Source organism: Musa acuminata, chromosome BXJ1-1 (genome assembly GCF_036884655.1).
Source record: "Musa acuminata AAA Group cultivar baxijiao chromosome BXJ1-1, Cavendish_Baxijiao_AAA, whole genome shotgun sequence".
NCBI classification, from domain to species: Eukaryota; Viridiplantae; Streptophyta; class Magnoliopsida; order Zingiberales; family Musaceae; genus Musa; species Musa acuminata.
Genome location: NC_088327.1, coordinates 1,976,263 through 1,995,787, shown reverse-complemented (window position 1 = coordinate 1,995,787; position 19,525 = coordinate 1,976,263). Strand labels below are relative to the sequence as shown.

At 46.0% G+C, this 19,525-nt stretch overlaps 6 protein-coding genes across 7 annotated transcripts; 4 read left to right on the top strand and 2 right to left on the bottom strand.

Annotated features, from left to right (window-relative positions):
• The first annotated feature begins 130 nt into the window (after positions 1-130).
• Positions 131-3,219, top strand: LOC135596459 (NADH dehydrogenase [ubiquinone] 1 beta subcomplex subunit 2-like). 2 transcript variants are annotated; one of them, XM_065088562.1, is made up of 5 exons: positions 131-338; positions 1,421-1,466; positions 1,563-1,625; positions 2,311-2,668; positions 2,812-3,219. In XM_065088562.1, the coding sequence occupies exons 1-4, from the start codon at positions 226-228 to the stop codon at positions 2,320-2,322; spliced, it is 234 nt and encodes a 77-aa protein (XP_064944634.1). In that variant the 5' UTR covers positions 131-225; the 3' UTR covers positions 2,323-2,668; positions 2,812-3,219. The 2 variants fall into 2 exon arrangements, with proteins under 2 accessions (XP_064944634.1, XP_064944598.1); XM_065088526.1 differs by lacking the exons at positions 2,311-2,668; positions 2,812-3,219 and having other exon boundaries at positions 1,563-2,005.
• Positions 3,220-4,140: 921 nt separating this feature from the next.
• LOC135587857 (uncharacterized) lies at positions 4,141-4,947 on the top strand. Its single transcript, XM_065079675.1, has one exon. It carries the CDS (start codon positions 4,141-4,143, stop codon positions 4,945-4,947), a length of 807 nt encoding a protein of 268 aa, XP_064935747.1.
• Positions 4,948-5,171: 224 nt separating this feature from the next.
• On the bottom strand, positions 5,172-6,779 carry LOC135587849 (transcription factor ABORTED MICROSPORES-like). The gene is made up of 4 exons (XM_065079665.1): positions 6,150-6,779; positions 5,794-6,066; positions 5,539-5,715; positions 5,172-5,462 (listed from the first exon to the last, which is right to left on the bottom strand). Exons 1-4 carry the CDS (start codon positions 6,777-6,779, stop codon positions 5,274-5,276), a joined length of 1,269 nt encoding a protein of 422 aa, XP_064935737.1. The 3' UTR covers positions 5,172-5,273.
• On the bottom strand, positions 6,511-8,993 carry LOC103979613 (endochitinase). Its single transcript, XM_065088630.1, has 6 exons — positions 8,831-8,993; positions 8,595-8,748; positions 7,444-8,520; positions 7,213-7,278; positions 7,102-7,139; positions 6,511-6,779 (listed from the first exon to the last, which is right to left on the bottom strand). The coding sequence occupies exons 1-3, from the start codon at positions 8,976-8,978 to the stop codon at positions 8,121-8,123; spliced, it is 702 nt and encodes a 233-aa protein (XP_064944702.1). The 5' UTR covers positions 8,979-8,993; the 3' UTR covers positions 6,511-6,779; positions 7,102-7,139; positions 7,213-7,278; positions 7,444-8,120.
• Positions 8,994-11,535: 2,542 nt separating this feature from the next.
• LOC103979623 (cytokinin riboside 5'-monophosphate phosphoribohydrolase LOG1) lies at positions 11,536-13,191 on the top strand. The gene is made up of 7 exons (XM_065088292.1): positions 11,536-11,899; positions 11,988-12,085; positions 12,175-12,205; positions 12,286-12,385; positions 12,469-12,539; positions 12,608-12,751; positions 12,886-13,191. Exons 1-7 carry the CDS (start codon positions 11,783-11,785, stop codon positions 12,982-12,984), a joined length of 660 nt encoding a protein of 219 aa, XP_064944364.1. The 5' UTR covers positions 11,536-11,782; the 3' UTR covers positions 12,985-13,191.
• Positions 13,192-17,801: 4,610 nt separating this feature from the next.
• On the top strand, positions 17,802-19,513 carry LOC103980822 (uncharacterized). Its single transcript, XM_018827518.2, has one exon. It carries the CDS (start codon positions 17,812-17,814, stop codon positions 19,027-19,029), a length of 1,218 nt encoding a protein of 405 aa, XP_018683063.2. The 5' UTR covers positions 17,802-17,811; the 3' UTR covers positions 19,030-19,513.
• Positions 19,514-19,525: the final 12 nt, after the last annotated feature.

Here is a 19,525-nt window from a genome sequence, read left to right as displayed (position 1 = left end):
ATAAAATAATTTTTTTTTCCCTTTTTAAGTCTCATTAATCGAATTAAGAACAATTATAGCTTTTAAATTTTAGTTTGGCTAGTATAAATAATTTTAATTGATTTCTGTTCTTGTATACACATCGAGACCGTCCGTTTAATCACAAGAACGGTCCGACGTTCGTGTCTCTCTTTGTTCCGGTCGGTCGATCGAGACCGAGCGATCGGGAGAGTGGGAAGGAGAAGGATGGGCGGCGGCGGCGGCGGTCATGGTGAGAGCACGACGTACAAGGGTTTCACCATTCACCACCCCAAGCGGTGGCACGTCGTTACCGGAAAGAGCCTCTGCGCCATCATGTGGTGACCGCATTTCCCTTAATCCCTTTCGCTGACGCTGACCCTAACCCCTCTACATCTTCTGCCCTCTTCTCTTCTTCCTCGATCCAACCCTCTTTACTTTGTTGATTAGTTGCGATGGTTATCACATGTTATAGGGTTTCTTTCTAAACTCGTTTCCGATCTTCAAATTTGGGGGTCCACGAAATTTTCGATCTACCGGTCGTCCAAATCCACAAACCACATTCTTGGATCTTCAATTCTCGAGTTTGATCTTGACCGCGAACACGCGTCATGGCCATTAACCACCGATTTCATCGGAGTAATAAATGTTTTTTTATAGGGAGCCACATGCACACTGTGATTCCAGAGCTTCCTTTGTGGCTTTGTGGCTTTGTGCCATTCCATATTAACTCCATAACTCGGGAGGAAACACCGTATGAGCAATCTTCGACTGGTTGCTGTTCTGAAGCACATAGGGTCCAAAAGTAGCTGGTAAACGATTTCATTATTTATTTTCCTGTAAAACTAGTACTACCTTTATTTATGTTATACCCAAATTTGCTCCCCCGTTCTTTGTGCATTTATTTTTCTCACGAAGCATAATTTAGGGCAGGAGTCTAAATCCACACAATGTAAAGATTTATTAAGCATATGGCACTAAAGAGGGATTGTCATTGTAGTTGATCAGATTCTGGCAAATCTCAATTTGGATGATTTAGAAGACTGGCAAATTATTAAGCGTGTCTTGGATCATTTGACAAAACCGTTATGCATCAAAAAGCCCAACCATATATAAGTGGAAAACAGTGGGGAAAGATTGATGTAGCTAACTCCAAATAGTTTATGGTAAAAGTGCTGTTTTCATGCTTGACTAGTATGAAAAATTGTGTGAAGATGCTGATGCATGGCGGTCTCTACAAACTTTAACCATAACTATGATGCCTCACTTGTAGATGCCTTACTTGAACTTAGCAAGTGTAATGTCATTAGGCAATGCCTCGTAGATTCCATTGAGCTGAATGAACTAAGCATCTTGTGCGGCAAAACAATTTTCTTTATTATTTTCTTTTTAATAATAAAGGATTATCTGTATTCTTTTGCAGGTTTTGGGTTCTTTACAGGGCTAAGCAAGATGGTCCAGTAGTTTTGGTAAATTACTTTTCTCAGAATATACACCTATATACTGATGTATGACCTTTTGATTATCTCAATGTATTCATTGTGGTATGGATACAATCTTTGTAGGGTTGGCATCATCCTTGGGAAGGACATGGTGACCACTCTTACGAACATGGGCATGAAAATGAGGTATTGGAGTCCTACTAGCACCTTGAATCATCTGGTGTTTCAATTTTACCTGGATGTGCCATGTTTGTGGTTTTCAGGACATCCCCACTTGATGCCATTTACTTGCTTGACGTAATTACATGTTAGCATAATAGTTTTCATAAATACATCAAGCATATGATAGTTCTGCAGCAAATCCTTTAGAAACATGATTGTGGCCCACCTCTCACTGTCTTTTATGCATTTGAATAATGTCAAGGCTGTAATGCAAGAAACAAGATGGCATATCAGGATGAGGCTTAGGATTGGATGTGGAGAGTTGGGATTAGGTGTTACAAAACTAATGGATATTTGATCAACCTAAGTGATACAATAGTACTTCGATTATCTTTTGCTATTCAGTTTAGTTTAATTCAGTCTCATCTCTTTTATCAACAAATCTGTAAAAATGCATGACAGTAATCTCCTTTTATCCTTTGCTGGTGAGTTAGATTTAATCTTTTTTTTCATGCTCTATGGCTATTTTCTATGGCGTTATATATGGTTTAATAAATTATAGTATTTGTATAAACTGGTGATATTTCATTGGATAATTGAATCACACCTTGTAATAAGAACATGCATGCTGCTGGTTCTGACGTTCCTAATAGTAGCTATAGACGAATAGACTTGGTATTCATTCAATGTACATATTCTTATCATACAGGCCTCTTACTAGGATGCAGATTGTGGAACCCATGGGAGTTTCCAGCTATCTGATTTCCCCAAAAGCTTTAGCGAATAAATCTGGTTTTTGACATGGATTGAACATGTTTTTCTTGTTCATCTGTTATTTGGGCAATGGAACGTCAAATCATCTGCCGACTTGATAAGGGTAATAAAAGCGACAAGACGCGCATGACGTCAGTCGTCCTAAATAAAGCCTCACACCCCCAAGTCAACGCAGATCGGGGCGTCGATCGAGGCACACTGACGTCCTGCTCAAGCTCGGTTCTTCACGCCACACCAACATCAATGTCGGACGCTACCAGCCTGCCCCCAGCAAGCGGGCAAATCAGGAAACGGTAAGCTTCCCTATAAATACCCTCGCATTCTGAACGGAAAAGGGGGATTGAAACTTCTACTTCTCCATCTAAATCCCACTCCACATCGACTGACTCGATCGTCGGAGGGGTCGGGCCGAACTTCCGACCTGACCTTTGTACAGGTGCGAAAACGACGACTTCCCGCTAGGCACCCAAGCGAGGAGCCGTCTCCCGGAGGAAACGGCGACCCCGTCCCGATCGGACCATCGCCTCATACCACATCGGCGGACCCCGAGGCCACCTGCAAAAGATCTCCCGTCATCCAGACTCGAACCGAGCCACATCGGCCTCTAGGCCACGGCTCAAAGTTGTTCACCGCGACACGACTCTTGTTGGATTTGCAGTTTCGGGCTCCAGCTTTTACGCTACATTGCAGGTTGTTTATGCGTGTATCATTTGATAGTTCAGCCGTGTAATGTTGGTTTTGGTGATTGACTGCCTCTTTTGCAGCAATGTTTATATGATGCAGTCGCCCCATGCAGAATTTACTGTTTGGAGTCAATTTCACCACTAATTTGGAGTCTTCTGGTCATGTTGGGATCGATACACTCCCTATCAAGCTTAAACAACTCTAATTTCTCTTTGAAATCGATAAATCTTGCATATAGCATTTGACTTAGTCCAAGCCCACAAACTCATCGTCGTTTGTACTGGGCTTAATCGAGTTGCCTGCCGAGCTGAGCCGATCTGAACAACTTGGTTCAATCATCGAACTCTTTAGTTCCTAGTTTCAATCAATCACCCAATCAAACCCTTTTAAATTCATTTTGAATTCTCGCCATCTCTCAATTCTATTTCCTATCGGCCACCCAAACGCACATAGAGACGAAGAACTCTTTCAAGGCTCCTCGTGCCCCGTGCGGGCATCTAATTCCGAACCAGAGAAGAGAGACAGTACGAATCTCTGATGACTAAAGTAATTGCAGAACAAACCAGCGCATATTGTTTGTAAGATATGATGCGAAGGAGCTACCTGTCATGCCCGGTTGGCTTGCACACATTCCATTAGTCTAATCGTGGTTCCGCAACTCCCCGGATTTCACCGGATCCGCCTTGCATGGACAACAGACGCACTCACGCGGGATGGATGTGACTTGCAACGAATCATGAGCCAATTTGTGGCCTTCAATTTTGATGAATTGACGAATACGCATGGGCTGGCTTCTCTCGGCAAGCTCACTACTAAAAGGTTAAACAGTATGGCGTTGGTCATGCTTATCCGAGTTGGTAGAAGATTCACTCCACCGCTCGTGCGCGCCTTTGGTTTTCCTCTCTTTCTTTAATGGATTAGTTTGTTTAGTACTCTAAGCTCACCCAACCCCGCCCTCGTTTAAGAACTGCCGGCCTCCGACTCCTCTCCCTCTCATCCCTCGCTCCGCAAGATACGCAGAAGGAAAAAGAAGCTCAACTTAAAGAGATTGGAGATCAGGAAGCGTACCAGGCCAAAGGAGATGGTCTCAGGATTTCACCGTTCCTTGTCTCTGCCGGGCTCGAACCGCCTCGATGAGCCCTGCCACCTCCGCTCCACCAGCCTCCCCTGCCGCTCCCACCCGGCCCTCTCCCACCTCATCGACCAGATCCGCTCCTGCCCGGATCCCTGCACCCGCTGCTCCTCCCCCGCCGCGGGGCTCGGCCGGATCGACCGCCTCCTCGCAGCCCTCGACGACCTCCTCCGATTACCTCGGGCCCAGGACACGCTCCGAGGCGGACCCGCCTGGGCCGACCGCCTTCTCGACGGCTTCCTACGCCTCGTCGACGCCCACGGCTCCCTCCGCTCCGTCGTCACAGCCCTCGGGCAAGACCACGCGGAGGCCCGGGCCGCGATCCGGCGGCGCGACCCCGTTCGGCTCGCCTCCGCCGCGCGGTCCCACCGCCGGGCGGAGAAGGAGCTCGCCAGGCTCGCCTCGACCGTCAAGGATCTCGCCAGATCTCGGTCCCTGACCCCGGGGCTGTGGGCGGAGGAGGCCGAGGCCGAGGTTGCCGGCATCATCGCGGAAGCGGTGGCGGCAACGGCGGCCACGTCGATGGCGGTTTTCTTGGCGATCGCGGCGGTGTCATCGTCGGCCGCCTCCTCGTTGTCGAAGGGTTCTTGGACGGATCGGGTGTTGAGGAGGGCATGGAAGAAGCGAAGCGAGGAAGGGGCGATGGAGGCGATGGAGGAGAGCATGGAGGGATTGGAGGAGGGAAACGGGAGGGTGTTCAGGAGTCTGGTGAACACGCGAGTCGCGCTTCTTAATATACTAACGCCCTCTTTGTAGAGTTTGGCGCCAAATCTTAGAATTTGAAATCAAATGAGAAATGTACAGTGTGCAAAATAATCATCATATCAAACAAAAGAAAGAGAAAGAAAATGAGGTCTTCTCTTTTTTTATTTTTGGAAAATATTTGGCAGTTTTTAATTAAGGAAAATAATGCTTCCTCTTTACTAATATTTTTTTGATAATTTCCCAAGAAAAGCTCTAAGTTTTTGGATTTATTTCACGCCCCCATTTCTATATTTCTCCTAGAGAATATAAGAGGACTAATAACACGGTAGATGAGCTCAAACTACAATCATTGTGAAGCACACCATTGTGTTGCCAAGCTATGCTTGGTGGTGAAGGTAATGAAGGTGATGGTCGAAGCCGAGCTCGTGGTGGCTGTGGCCGTGCTGGGGGTGCTGCTGCTGATACTCCACTGCTTGTGCAAGCCCTGACCACCCTTGCGGATCTCGCGTCACCTCCAGCAATGAGTCCCTCACTCGATCTGCTTCCACCACTTCATCATCTCTTCTCTGCATATGGATCGTCTATGGATTTAATTAAGCTCGATTTCCATGAGACTTTAGCCTGAGAGTTTGATCATATTACCTCAACTCTGAAGACGTTCAAGACTAGGCTCCCGTACGTGGTGACACTGACATTGGTTACTTCCAGTCCCAGGGAGCTCATCGCTTCCAGCAGCCTCGAAAACCCTCCTTGCTTGTGCTCGCACAGCACCTTCAGGAAGAACTCGTTCGCCTCCAGTTGCCTCACCTCCACCTGTGGCTGCTCATGTGCATCAAGATGCAGTAAGGAGGGCTTTCTAGTGTTGCAGCGGTAGAACATGTAAAGACGATCGATCACCTCCATCTGCTGACCCTTGTCGGATGATGGCTTGTTATCGTCGGCGGCGGCTGCCGTCCTGGGATTGTTCCCAGAATCGTCGTGATCCAGCCACCCATTTGGGATCGGGACATCCATTTGGCTGTTGCTGTTGCGGAGGTTGCTTCCGATCTGCTTGTCGTGGCCGTCGTCCTCCTGATTCGTCTCCTCCAGTTCGTCCTGCAGATCCTTCACTTGCTTCTGCAAATCCATCACGTACTCGATGGCGTCTCCTAGTATCGAAGCCCTGTCCATCTACCCATCGCCAACATTTCTGTCATTAGCATCGTTCGACGAAGTAAGGCTTATGATCCTTCGGCTAGAAGATGATTTGCAACCTTTGTGATCTTTGGAACCAATGCGCGCAGAGCATAGAGCCGATCGTTGAGCTTCTTCCTTCTCTTTCGCTCCGCGAAGAGGTTCTTCGAGCAGTGTTGCTTGCCCGACCTCCTCGCCGGCCGGTGCTCCTCGTCATCGTCGCTGCCTTCCGAGCCCGACTCGATTCGGGCATTGCCTTCCATCTTCAGGGACTCCTTACCGTGACCGGCGATCTCCCGAGTCACTGACGACTCCGCACCAAAATTGTGGCAGTGCAGATTGCTCGCGGTCGTCAGGAGCGACTGCTGATACGCCAATGCGTCTTCCGGGAAGCCATTAGCGACCATGGACTCCGACAGCGGAGGTGGAAGATTGCCGAGAAGGAAGAAGTTTCTGGTAGAGCCATCGTGCAGGACGTCGTCATCCTTCGTCCTGTCGAACAAGTTCAAGTGGGAGGCGTAGAGATCCCAGGGAAGAGCTTGAGCGCCCGTCGCCATTGCCTGCGGGGCAAGCCATGGCTGGGAATCATCACCACCACCAGCACCCGAGTCCATATTGTTATCAGCCATGGGTATGTCGATGGAGCGATCGTAGGAGTCCGAGGTGCACTGGGACATCATGAACTCTCGGGTGCGTTGGCCATCCGTCATCTGTGCAGAAGATTTGCCTCAGTGAGTGCGAGACATGCAAAGCATATTTAAATCTCTTTAGAACATAAGAGTGTTCTTTAAAGAATGAACAGAATTTGGTCATTCGGATGGTGTGTGAGCTCTCAACAGATTGATCGAGGAGGAAGTTAGGAAACACTTTACGTGCTCTGAAACGAACAGCTCAACACGCCCACCGGGCATGGGAACCAAGAAGACATTTGTTCTAGCTCTCGCTCTACTCTGCGAGTCTGATTACCACAGGCTAGGAGAAGCAAAGGGTAAAGGTAAATTGCATGGAAGAAGTGACCAAGAGAAATGAAACCTGCGGAGCAGTAACAGCAGTAAAGCCTCCTCCATTCACTGCACCAACAGTCATTCCAATGTTAAGAACTTAGGACATAGGAGTGACAGATGATAGCTCAGCAGATCATACCCCAAGCTAGAAAGTCTCTTGGATTATTTGTTAGAGAGATATCCCATGCCAAAACATGTAATTTCTCTGCGTACAACTTCCAAAACCGGCTACAAACATAGGAGGATATGGCTGTCTGTCAGTGAGGGAAGAGAGAGAAAGAGAGTAAATATCAAAAGCAAAGTTGTAACTGTGGTAGCAGAATCCTTGTGAGAGAAGAGGGGGAAGATTTGTCAGGGGAATCTTACGCACCACTAGTGTAACTCTTCCCCCTTCTTTTTGACCTCTTTGACCGTCCTGAGAATGTAAAGAGAAGGTAACAGAACAGTAAGAGAACACGAAAGGAAGAAGAGAATCGTCTGAAAGCTATAGATAACTGCAGCATCCTTTGGAGGACAAGGAGGATACATATCATCTTATTCACCCTGCTTTCACTCTCTTTGCCGTCGCAAGCAGAGAATGGATTGCATTGCTTATAGAGGACGCCACTACTCTCCGTAAACTACTGCTCGGTTCCGTTGACCTGGTCAAGAAAATAAGCGTGGTTGACTTACAAGCGAAACGATGAACTGTCGATAAAAGCAGAGTCGAAGTCAACGAGGAACCACGGTAGCACTTCACCACGAATCACCAAGTCTGTCATGCTGCATGTTCGGCCGGGCAAGCCATCGTATCGGACCTGCTCGGCAACCTGCCGTCTGGTTTTGGATGACGCCGCAATCGTCGAAGTCATCGTGCCACGACACACTAAATTTTGTCCCGCGGAAAACAAGATTATTATTACAGGATAGCGGGAATTAAGAACTCGAGAACATTGTCGAGTGACAACAGGCACAGGTAATTTATCCTGGGCTGCCACACATTGTGGCGATAAGAGAGGCGGCTGCTTTATTTAGTACATCCATCATGCAGCTGAAGCCGACACACATTTAGCCTTCTCGACTCTCGGATAAGGAGGCAAATCCAAAAGGCCTCTGGCCGTAGCAGTCCAAGTTGTCTCCATAGCTCACTCCCAGGAGGTCACAATACGTCTTGTAGAATCCGATCCGGTCCGCAACCCGGGCATCGGGCCCTATCCCGCACTCCAACCCTCCGTTAATGATGTTGGTGACGACACCGTATCCCGGCAACCTCCCTGCGGACTGATCGGCGGTCGACGGGGTCCACCGCCCGGTGATCACGTCGTGGCACGACGGCTTCGGCGACTGCGGCGTCATCCAGAACCACAAGGCCGTCTTGAACGAGACGACCGGGTCGGTGGCGACCAGGTCCGGGTTGTTGAGCAGGTCGACGCCGATGGCTTGCCCCGCCGGTCCGTAGTTGTAGTTGCCGAAGCGTGAGGTAGTTGTTTAGAGGAGATATCCACTGCATGCTTACAAGAGGGGGGGAGTGCATCAACTTACAAGGAGATCTGCATGGGTCCTCGGCCATAGTACTTCTTGCCGGGAGCGCATGGCCACTCCGGCCTCCATTGGCAGTGATCCGATGTGTCGGATTGTTCCGTGACATAATAGTAGCCCGAAGCATATGGACCGTCAAGGGCCGTTGCCCACCCACCTTTCCGACATCAACAGTTTGTTTACCTTATCATGCATGATTCAGCTAGCGAAGCTTAACATGTCAAAAGCTCCTTAATTACCAGTTGTTTCGTGGGAGGTTTGGGCTAGGAAGGCGGCGATTTCCCTCGCACGAGTGGTGGCATCACCGGTCGTCCCGAACCCGCTGAAGGAGTTCGCGGCGGCTATGAAAGCGTCGTACTTGTAAAAGGGGTTCCGATGCTTCAGCATTTGGTCGAAGAGGGAAGAGCTGATGATGGAGGCCACGTTATTGTGATGTATCTCATATATAATTAATCATTTTTTCTGGTATATATCGCCGGCTCAAATGTTAGATGTGTGCAATCCAAATCATGTGATGTATAAATCCAAATCATAAGATTTTGGGGGAGAGTCAAGTTGGCATCGACTCTTCTTAGGCACATGAACTGTTCGTCGAATGAGAGTATAAATACACGCATCAAAACATAAATCAAAGACAATTACGTGAAGATTAGTAGGGGGCTATATGTTATATTGTCATTTATGATCAAGTAATTACGAGAGATTATTCATGATATGATTGCGTCAATAATGGTTGACTGGGTCAATATCCAATGGCCGGTGACCACGACAATGTGACAGCCCCGATTCCCAGACCCAAGCCCACGCGCACCGTCATCTCACGTGCTAACTAGTCGGCTATGACGCCGAGGGAACCGGAATTTATTGCATGATGTTACCACTCATCCCGCCATGGAAAGAATAACAACAATGAGTGGAACGGCCATCGAAGAAGATCCGCTGCAAAAGTGGTCTACTTCGGCGTCTGACAAAGAGGAGATCAGACGGCTGAGTCGCGTTCTGCCGATGACGTTCTCTTTTACGTATTAATCCTTGCAATGTTCACGTATTCGATAAACTTAAAATGGAAAGAAGAAAGGAAAAGATCACAAACCTTAGAGGGTTGTAAATGCGATTTTGCAAACTGCCACGTGGGGGGACATCGTAACACGCTCTCCGTCCAAGACGACCGCTGGCGGCACCGTCCATGGGGGGGCCCACGCGGGGACCACGTCGCCAGTGGCGTTGATTCCGCCGTTTCTGTCCGTCGGCGGGATTTCCCTCGGAAAGGAGGGCGTACTTGTGACGGCGTTTCGCCGCCGCTGTCTGATCCGGATTCAACGGCGGCTGATGGCGGGGATGGAGGATCTCCGCGTTTGGTTGGTAGCCCTACCTTTTTTGCGTGGGCCCCGGTGGTCCCGTTCTTTGCCAGGGAAGGCGATCAATGGGGTCACTTTATTGTTCTATTTGAATGCGGTCAAACTGGCTAATAAACAAATTCGAAAATCGTGCAATTACTGATGAACGGTTTGATTCAAACACAAGACGAATGAACGAATCTCGAAGACACTATGCTGGTCGCACGGATCTGGGAGCATGGTGGGCGGCGGGTCCGACAAGCGTCGAACCCTGATGTATCTTAATGATGAGAGCCACGTCGACGGCAGCGATCGCGGTATCAGAGGCCATCGAGTACTGAATGGAATCAGTGTACGGTGCAAAGGTTGCCACGCTTCCCGAACCGCTGGGGCCCCACGTCGACCGGCGTACGGTCACCCCTTCCTCCACCGTGTTTAAATCCTGGTCACGCGATTGGCTCCCCCGCTGGGGCCCTCGAGCGCGTCAGAATACGCGTTCTTTATACAAACACGCGAAACACAGCATAAGAATATAAATAAAATATACGAACAAAATCCCTGTTATACGACTTATACCGATTGACATGTACGTTTATAATAGGTTCGAAGTCCCGCAGACATAATTATATATTGCAGTTTTATAATGGCTAAATTGACTTGATGTGATCTTAGACGCAACCGATTCGAGCCACAAGATGAAGTTGCTTCGGAAGGAGGGAATCCGTAGAAAACCAGTGAGTCGTGGTGATACACGTCGTTCATCGGTCAGCCTTTTAATTTGTAGTATGCTCTGGTTTTGTTGATATGGCAGCCACTCATGTGAGGAGGAAGAACATTCAACGCTGAGGTATATTTATATGCATTTATCATAGCTTTCAGCTATTTTACTCCACTGTGGTACTCTGGCTTTAATTCCCATGGTATGAAAGGTCTCCAAGACTGTGTTGTTTTGTTGCAGAGATATGAAATGAGGTCAGAGATAACATGAGAACCCCCCATGCAGCCCTCCAGAGGGAGGAGATACAGAGGATGACAGCGATGGGGATGGAGAACAAAACTGAGAGTCCACTTTCCCTCTCACTGTCTCCTTCGCCAGCCCTGTGCGAGGATGTAGCAAATGAATGATTCTGCTTTATTGAATTGAACCTCCCCTGCCCTCCTCTTTCGGTAATCATCCAGCTGTTGTGTCCTGCATGCCTAGCTGACTTGCAGTCTACCATGTAGCTTCTGCTTCTGCCCAAAGAGTTAATGGAGAGACAGAGACGCGCGCACACACTGGTGCAACACATACGACAAGTGCAGTGGGAGATGTAGGCGTGCAGAGGGAAGAGAACAGTTCGGATGTGCGAGTTTCCGAGGGAAGCGGACGGCCTACACGTGCGGATGACTACGGAGGCGTGATTGCCTTGTGCTTTTGTGCTGAGAATGTCTCTCTCTCTCTCTCTCTATAATGCACATATGTACACACACACAACAACATTCGAATCTTCTGTATTCTACCGTGTATTTGAGCTTGCCATACTGTTATCTTCCGTGTTCCGAGAAGTACGCAAGAGAAAGGAGCTGAGAACGACATATGCATTTACGTGGGCTGATGAAACACCTCACTTTCGTTCTTTCTCTCTCATTTTTTTCTTCCCGTTTTGTCTTTGGTGTGCAGGGCAGTGGAAAGATCAAAAAGACAGGGCCAGGAAAGGCTTATATATACTGGTTCACATCTTATCAGAAGCTCTCTTTAAGGCAGGGGCCAGTGAAGGGATCTCGAGAAGAGAACTGCGGTTCCCAAGCCACAGCCAGGCAGAAAAGGAGGGGGTGGGGGATTCTCGAGTAAAAACCCTGTTGGCGTGGTGGGAAATGGCGGAGGTGAAGTTGGGGAATTCAAGGTTCAAGCGGGTGTGTGTCTTCTGTGGGAGCAGCACAGGGAAGAGGAACTGTTACCAAGATGCTGCCGTAGAGCTGGGAAAGGAGCTGGTAACCTTTTTATGGTGGTCTTTGTTCTACCTACTTCCTCTGCGCTGCTGCGCGCAGCTGCTGAGGCCTTCTTTTCCTTCCTGCTCAGGTGGCGAGGAAGGTCGATCTGGTGTATGGAGGCGGCAGCGTCGGGCTGATGGGTCTGGTCTCCGAAGCTGTTCATCATGGTGGTGGCCACGTGATCGGGTTAGCACAGACAACACCGTCTCTCTCTCTGTCTCTCTCTCTTCCTTCAGATGCATCGTCTCTAACCTTTCGTCTTCTTTTTCTTGCAGGATCATCCCAAGAACTCTGATGGCCAAAGAGGTTGTCGTTCGCTTCATTAGATCCTTCTCGTTAATTTCCATGTCTGTATGAATCATTTCTTGCGTTTGTATGGCGATCAGATTACGGGGGAGACGCTTGGGGAGGTGAAGCCGGTGGCCAGCATGCACCAGCGCAAGGCCGAGATGGCCCGCCACTCTGACGCCTTCATCGCGCTGCCGGGTCCGACCCCCCTCCATAAAACTACTCCTCTTTTCGTTACCCACCACCTCTCGATCTTATCTCCTGCTCTGAGTTCTCTTCAGGTGGGTACGGAACCCTGGAGGAGCTTCTGGAGGTCATCACCTGGGCGCAGCTCGGCATCCACAACAAGCCTGTAAGCATTCCCAACCCCCAATAGCTCCATGAGAGAGATGACGCTAACGCAGCAAGGTGTTTGTGAAGGTGGGCTTGCTCAACGTGGACGGCTACTACAACTCCCTGCTGGCCTTCATCGACAAGGCCGTGGAGGACGGCTTCATCCAGCCATATCAGCGCCACATCTTCGTCTCCGCCCCCACCGCCAATGACCTCGTCCAAAAGCTCGAGGTAATGACTTGGTTCTCCCCCAACCCTCTCTCTCTCTCTCTCTCTCCTCCCCTACCCTGTCTAATATAGTATTCCCTCGTACCCCTTTAGACTGTAAGCGAAAACACCACCCATTATTCAATGTCATACTGCAGGAATACGTGCCCGTGGAGGATGCTGTAGTCGCCAAACTGAGCTGGGAAATGGAGCAGGTCGGCCTAAAGTCCACCCTCCAAGCTGAGATCACTCGGTAGTAAGAAGCCATGCTGATCCCTGCTGTGGTTTGGTCCTTAGCTATTTTGTCCCCCCGACGGGGATGAGGAGAGCATGGGAATTGCATGTACTTATCCACTGTATTCCCCGCCATGGGTCGATCCTTTTTTGTTTCTGCCTCCTCTTACAACTATAATTGTACGTACTGCTAGCCTACTGCTGCAAAACTCAGTGATGTCTTTGCTTGCTGTGCTCTCCCTCCTCTCTCTCTCCCTCTGTTGCTGAGCTCGTAATGATGACCATGGGAGCAATCATGGCGAGGTAACGAACAAAGGGGTAGGGGTTTCTGCTCGTTGAATGGTCCTGGATCTGCGATGATCCAAAGAAAAGCTGGAGTCGGGTTTGCTTTATGTGGCATGCACTGTGCTGCGCCGTGTGGGACATGCAACGGGGACGACAAAGCCCCGGGCGAACCGCGTCTGAAAGCGGTGCATGACGGTGAGGTTGAAACGGAGTAGCCTTCCGCTGTGTCTCTTTGTCTGCACCACAGGATAAGCTCGAAAAGAAGAAGACTTCTTCCGTGTTCTTCCACAGCGGAAGGGCATCGATAGTACATGTGAGTGTGGCAAAGCGTGTTCTCAGGTGCCCACTTGGTGTACCAGTTGGATGTGTAGTAGCGTTCGATCCACGTGTGTTGGATTACTGGGTTACGTCTCGTGCCACAGTAGACGTCCAATGATAGGCATTTTAGGCCGTCTACGGTAGCCAGCCTGGTATTTTTATTTACTGTTTTAGGAATCCTCGTATCTACTAAAGAAAGAACACCTGATCCTATTGGATTCTGGAATCGGTGGTTTTGGTTCCGGAATCGATAATTGAGAATCCTTTTGGGGTCGATTTGGAATCGATTATATATATATCAGAAATCAAGATTATTAGTTTAGCTCGGTTTTGATTCCAATTCAATTCAGTTTCAGTACATAATAATAGTAGGAAGAAGAAGAAGAAAAAATATATTTATATAGTAATTTAAATATTTTAAATATAATTAAAGTTTATGATAGATTTGATCATGGATACTTGGATCTTACTGAACCAGACATAATGTGAATGTCCGTACGTGGATCAAAGGATAAAAAATTAAGATGTATACATCTCATATAACTCACAAGCTGATTCAAAGCCAATGATTGTTCGAGAATGTGACAAATTGTATGACAAATGATTATGTCGGTACGTGGATCAAAATGATTTTTCTCCCTCCATTTCTTTTGGTAGTCGGAAGACTTTGGTCGAAAAGGATTCTCATTTTTTAGGGAGTGGAAGGAGGGTTGATAGTCACTCTCGAAGGTGATGATCTTGATAGAGAAAGAGCTAAACTAGTAAGGATCAAATTGTCACTCGAAGGTGATGATCTTGATTGAGAAAGAGCTAAACTAGTAAGGATCAAATTGTCACTCGAAGGTGATGATCTTGATTGAGAAAGAGCTAAGCTAGTAAGGACCTAATTGTGTACTGTTTGTGGTCGCTTTGAACGATCGTAATGATCATTATTAGTTTAGTAGAGAGGCGATCGGGAGGTTGATCCAAACACAATACTCTTTAAATTAATCGGTATATATGCTTACGATTTCTTCTTCTGCTCAATTTTTTTTCATATGATATTTAATAAATTTTATGATCTCATTATTTTATGGTAGAAGATTAATTTTTTCGAAGGACTTTTTTTACGTAAATCTTATCTCTCGATTTTGTTAATAATTCAATTAACCTGCACTGTAAAATTATTTATAATATATTAAAAAAATCTCTCTGTTTTGTTGAGAAAATCCTCTATTTGTTGAGAAAAATTCATCCTCTTAATATGTATAAATAGGAGATGGACATGTTAATATATTTAAGTTTTTTTATTTATTCAATAATTATTTTTATTTTATATTATTTTCATCATGGTATCAGAACGGTGAGAAAAGCGAAACTTCGCTCTTGCCTTCGGCCAGCGAAGTTGGTTGCTGCTACAGCCAAATTTCTTCTATTATTTTCATTGGTTCTTGCATGTCCACAACAGGAGCTCTCGAACCTCAAGTGTGAACTTCCTTAGTTTAATTTCACATCGGAATTCACGAATTGAATTGACCTACAAGCAGAATTAACTTGTACAGTAGTCAGCAAGGTGGGACTGTTCTTTGTCCTATTTTAATCTGTGTCCTTCACATCATTATTATTCACCTAACACCTTCCTCCTGTTTTATATTGTTCGATCCACATCACTTGTCTTCTACTTCTTATTCTTCTTCCCCTTCCTCCACTACGAGAGTGAATGAGATTTTTCTAAGGAAACTTGACATCACTCGATTCTTTCGATTGACTGTTCTTAATTTTCTTTGAAGGAAAAGTGGACCAGTAAAGTGGTGGATTGAGACTTTATGTTGCGGAGACAGACGTGACTTGTGTTGTTCGCAGGCAGGCACGAGAATAACATGCGTGTCGTGTGAATGAATCATGGATTAGGTTGGCAATCAATTGACTTCAACTTTTTGTTTACTTGCATCTGATTTAATTCCATCTCTCAACGTTTCCAATTTCTTTGCTGACGTTTGATCTGATTCGTACTCAAAATCAACTTAATTAAATCCATTTATGTCTCGACAGGACATTTCTGATAGTTATATGCACCAATCACGAGTTTGTTTATCACATTCCATGTCCTCTTTTTCTTGATATTTTTCACACAAAAATACTATGTAAATTAACTTTTTTTTTTAATTTAAATTTTAAACATATTTTAAATGATAGGATCTCACATCACGCAATCAAATCTTAATGACATGTTTTAGAACCACAAAAATTATAGGTCTTCAGTGCTACCTAACGATAGATGATGCTCCGTTCGACACCAGAGTCAATATTAGAATACGAAAGCTACTCTAAAAACACGTTAATAACATGAATCAACAATGATGAGTAGGAACCTTGTAATCACCATCTTAAGATATATAACAAAATCAATAATAAGATATGTACAAATATTTATCGGTAAGTTATAATCGATATCAAAATATTCGATCATAAATTTCAATAACTAGTCTCGATAGTATGTTCAATCTCAAATCGTATGAAGATTTGGCATATGTCGGACTCTAGTTGAGCACTTTTTCAATAATGAATGAGGATGCTTTGTTCGTTAGATTCTATTTTCTTTAAACAGTAGATAGAGAGAAACTATATTACACTCCCGATCGTAGATACTGTAGTATGCCTCACCTGTCAATACATTCCTTCGAAAGGAACTATCTAACAATCATCTCCTACCAATATACTGGCCTTCTTGACCATGGATAAGTTCCACGACTATCGACATATCACATCAAATTCATATGCATACATTAATAATATAAGAAGTCATCTCTTAATCAAAACTTCAATTGACTTGCAACCATAGTTGATAACTTGATCTGGACTCAGATTCGACTAGGATCTAATTGAATCAATCTAAAATTCTCATAGAAGTAGTCTGGAATCTTCATATTTGATTATATCTAATTTAGGTTAAAGAGGCTTGAACCGATCAAAATCGATAAAACCGGTTTGGTTCAGCCTCAGTAAGTGGTCACTTCGGCTCTCGCTGGGCTAAAACGGTGACCACAGAAGCTGTGGGCTGAATCCTGGCGTCAACCCTGGCCGAGCCTGCAAGGGGATGAAACCGGCGGTTGTGAGCCGCACGTGCTGATCACAAGAGGGGCTGTCGGCTGGGCTCCGCTGGCGCTTAAGGTGCTGGGCCGTATCGGCCCGAACGGGGCCACACAGGACTGGGTCGACCCGCGCCGGCCTCTGAGCCAGAGGCTCCGAGATTGAGCCGAACAGCGTCGGGCCAGGATGTGGGCCGAACCCACGTCGCGCCCGTGTCCAGGCTGATTCCGGCTGGGTTTGCCTGATCAGACCGCGCTTTGGTTCGGTCCGGACCCGAACTCAAATTAATTTTTTTACGGAAACTTTTGTAATTCGAGAATAATGATTTCAATCATACAAAAATACCAGAAATAACATGTAAAATTTTGGGGAAACAATATTAGATGATCCAGTACGAAAATATAATCAATATTAATAAACTATTTTTCATTAAATTAAAATATTAATAAACTACTATTCCAATTTAAAATTTTAATAAATAATGAATATTTCAGATACAATCATATGAATAAATTTTATGTGGTAAAGGCTACATATGATCTGAGTCTTAATTTTGGTGAATTCAAGTTGGAGAATATATCAAGTCAAGTCCTCAAAGAATATACTTACGGGACTTATTTGTAATATGCGTCAACTGATCATTAATGAGTCGTGGGATTATACGTCGAATCCGGTAATCGTTAGCTAAGTTAGTTTTCCCATCAATGTTGTATAGCATACCTCATGGGTCCCATATAACACGTCGGAAAGCAAGGTGACGGATAGGTTAAAGTGGCGTGTGGGACAAGTGATATCTTGATGGTCGGTGGCTGCCTCTCCCATATCTATCAATGACTGCATAGGACTCTTACAACAAGCAAGAAATATATCGACAAGCCTGAGAACGAGGCTTACCTTGAGAACAGGTGGGAAGATGGCATCGTTTCATGCAGATGTACCTCGAGATCCAGAATTAGCCGGTGAAGCTCGAATATAATAATACCTAGGAACCATTTATGATGAGGAGACAATCCTGCTTTGAGATCACTGCAAGAGGTGCATTCCCCAACTCATACATGCAGCTCATCCTGCAAACCATGACAGAGGCTGGTTAGAGAGACTTACAAGAGCGTTGGGCAGACAAGCAGGCACACAGCACCTGTGCATCATAAACAAGTACTCACTTAAAGCAGTTCATTATGTGTACACTGCACCTGTGCATCAGATTCTCCCTGTGGTTTTCGGTTGTACCCACCAATAATAATTATTGCCAATCTTGTCTTGCTTCTTTGCTGCCAACTGATGAAACAATGAGATGCTGGGTGATGGCACAAAAATCACATTGCAAGCCAAGAACCACATTGGCATCACATGACAACTCAAGAAAGAGGGATTCTTGTTGTCCCCTTCGTCTGACCAACCTCTGGGTATCCATGCTGGTTTATAAGAAGAGGGAGTCTGAGGATGAATCCCCATCGGATACACATATTTCCTCTGATCATCTTCAGCAGTCACACAACTTGAGTGATCCCCCCTACTTTTGGCCAGGAGCAAATATGACATCCCAGCCTTGCAATCTCCGTTCCATTAGCATGCCTTCCAGACCTCACCCTGTGATATTTAGAGTTGAAGAAGATCTGTGCAAGCTTAGGACTTTTGTAGCAACATCTTCTCCTTCATCGCCACAGATGATCTCCGATGGGCTAAGAGAGCTTGCGGCTGTGTATGAATCTATCAAGGAGGTTCTTCGCTTGCCATGCAACCACTGTTCCTTGCAGAAGAAATGGCTGGAAGATGAATTGGATGGGTCCGTCAGATTGCTGGACTTGTGCAGTGATTTGAAAGATGGCTTGGCTATGATCAAAGAGCACATCAAAGACCTTCGGCTGGCGCTCCGAAGAAGAGATGTTGCTGCAGCAGAAAGAACAGTGAATGCTTACCTTCGTTTTACCAAGAAGGCAGACAAGGATGTGAAGAACTGCTTCAGATCATTGAAGGTGGAGGGAAAATGTGCGCACAAGGACTGTGGAAAACCAATAGTGAGCAGGCTCTTGATGGAACTGAAGGCGATCACATTGTCTCTCATCCATCTAGTGCCGTCTTTCTTGTCATTGCAGGCAGGACGACCAAAGACAGGAAGGTGGTCGTTTGTCTCCAAGGCATTGAGCAAGAAGCAAGTGGCATGCGAGAGGGAGCAGGAGGATGGAAATGGAATTGAAAGATCAGATTTGTTCTCACTGCATGCTTCGCTGGAGTACATATCCTGCAAAGATGTTGGTGACGGCAGGGTAGTAAAATTCCACGATCAATTGCAAATGCTAGAGGACAACACTAAAGATCTTGAGAGTGGAATAGAAAGTTTGTTCAAGCAGCTAATTCAGAGCAGAGTCCATCTTCTTAACATCCTAAGCTCATAAGTAGCTCATGAAACCTTGTATGCTATGATCAGCATCCAGATTTTAGGAGATCTGCTGATCAGTGTTAACAGTTTTGTACAGTAATCTGTATACTATTAAAATCCAATACGATCTTCTTGTTGTCTCAAGAATTCACTCAGATTTCTTATTCAAGTCACTGCTTACACTGGAAATCCTCAAGGCATCGCATTTACTTCTCTATGACTGAAATTATAACTTCAAAAACTCTGATAAAAAACAGTCCAAAGTCCAAACATCCCATTGCTTAAATTTTATGATTGCCACACATGTACTTAAAAGACACATACATGGATTCTTTTACTAATTTCTGGTTGTTGGTTATTGCCTTATTTTCTAGTTTGTAGTCACTAGGATACTTGATCAAGTGCCCTTGCTTTCTGGTTATGGACTATTGCCCTTTGCAAATGTGTCTTGTAATTAGTATACATGATTATTTTCCATTTAATCTTGACCTTGGCATCAAGATTCACCATAC

What these genes read in the sequence shown, in the direction of transcription:
- LOC103979613 (XM_065088630.1), bottom strand. Translation starts at nt 8,978, where the DNA reads ATGCTGAAGCATCGGAACCCCTTTTACAAGTACGACGCTTTCATAGCC. An exon ending in AACCTCCCACGAAACAACTG is followed by an intron (nt 8,749 to 8,830) that starts GTAATTAAGGAG and finishes GATGTCGGAAAG; the next exon opens with GTGGGTGGGCAACGGCCCTT. An exon ending in GGACCCATGCAGATCTCCTT is followed by an intron (nt 8,521 to 8,594) that starts GTAAGTTGATGC and finishes CTCACGCTTCGG; the next exon opens with CAACTACAACTACGGACCGG.
- LOC103979623 (XM_065088292.1), top strand. Translation starts at nt 11,783, where the DNA reads ATGGCGGAGGTGAAGTTGGGGAATTCAAGGTTCAAGCGGGTGTGTGTC. An exon ending in GAACTCTGATGGCCAAAGAG is followed by an intron (nt 12,206 to 12,285) that starts GTTGTCGTTCGC and finishes TATGGCGATCAG; the next exon opens with ATTACGGGGGAGACGCTTGG. An exon ending in TCGGCATCCACAACAAGCCT is followed by an intron (nt 12,540 to 12,607) that starts GTAAGCATTCCC and finishes GTGTTTGTGAAG; the next exon opens with GTGGGCTTGCTCAACGTGGA.
- LOC135596459 (XM_065088526.1), top strand. Translation starts at nt 226, where the DNA reads ATGGGCGGCGGCGGCGGCGGTCATGGTGAGAGCACGACGTACAAGGGT. An exon ending in AGCCTCTGCGCCATCATGTG is followed by an intron (nt 339 to 1,420) that starts GTGACCGCATTT and finishes ATTCTTTTGCAG; the next exon opens with GTTTTGGGTTCTTTACAGGG. An exon ending in AAGATGGTCCAGTAGTTTTG is followed by an intron (nt 1,467 to 1,562) that starts GTAAATTACTTT and finishes CAATCTTTGTAG; the next exon opens with GGTTGGCATCATCCTTGGGA.
- LOC103980822 (XM_018827518.2), top strand. Translation starts at nt 17,812, where the DNA reads ATGTGTACACTGCACCTGTGCATCAGATTCTCCCTGTGGTTTTCGGTT.
- LOC135587849 (XM_065079665.1), bottom strand. Translation starts at nt 6,779, where the DNA reads ATGACGGATGGCCAACGCACCCGAGAGTTCATGATGTCCCAGTGCACC. An exon ending in ACAAGGGTCAGCAGATGGAG is followed by an intron (nt 5,716 to 5,793) that starts GTGATCGATCGT and finishes GCACATGAGCAG; the next exon opens with CCACAGGTGGAGGTGAGGCA. An exon ending in TGAACGTCTTCAGAGTTGAG is followed by an intron (nt 5,463 to 5,538) that starts GTAATATGATCA and finishes ATCCATATGCAG; the next exon opens with AGAAGAGATGATGAAGTGGT.
- LOC135587857 (XM_065079675.1), top strand. Translation starts at nt 4,141, where the DNA reads ATGGTCTCAGGATTTCACCGTTCCTTGTCTCTGCCGGGCTCGAACCGC.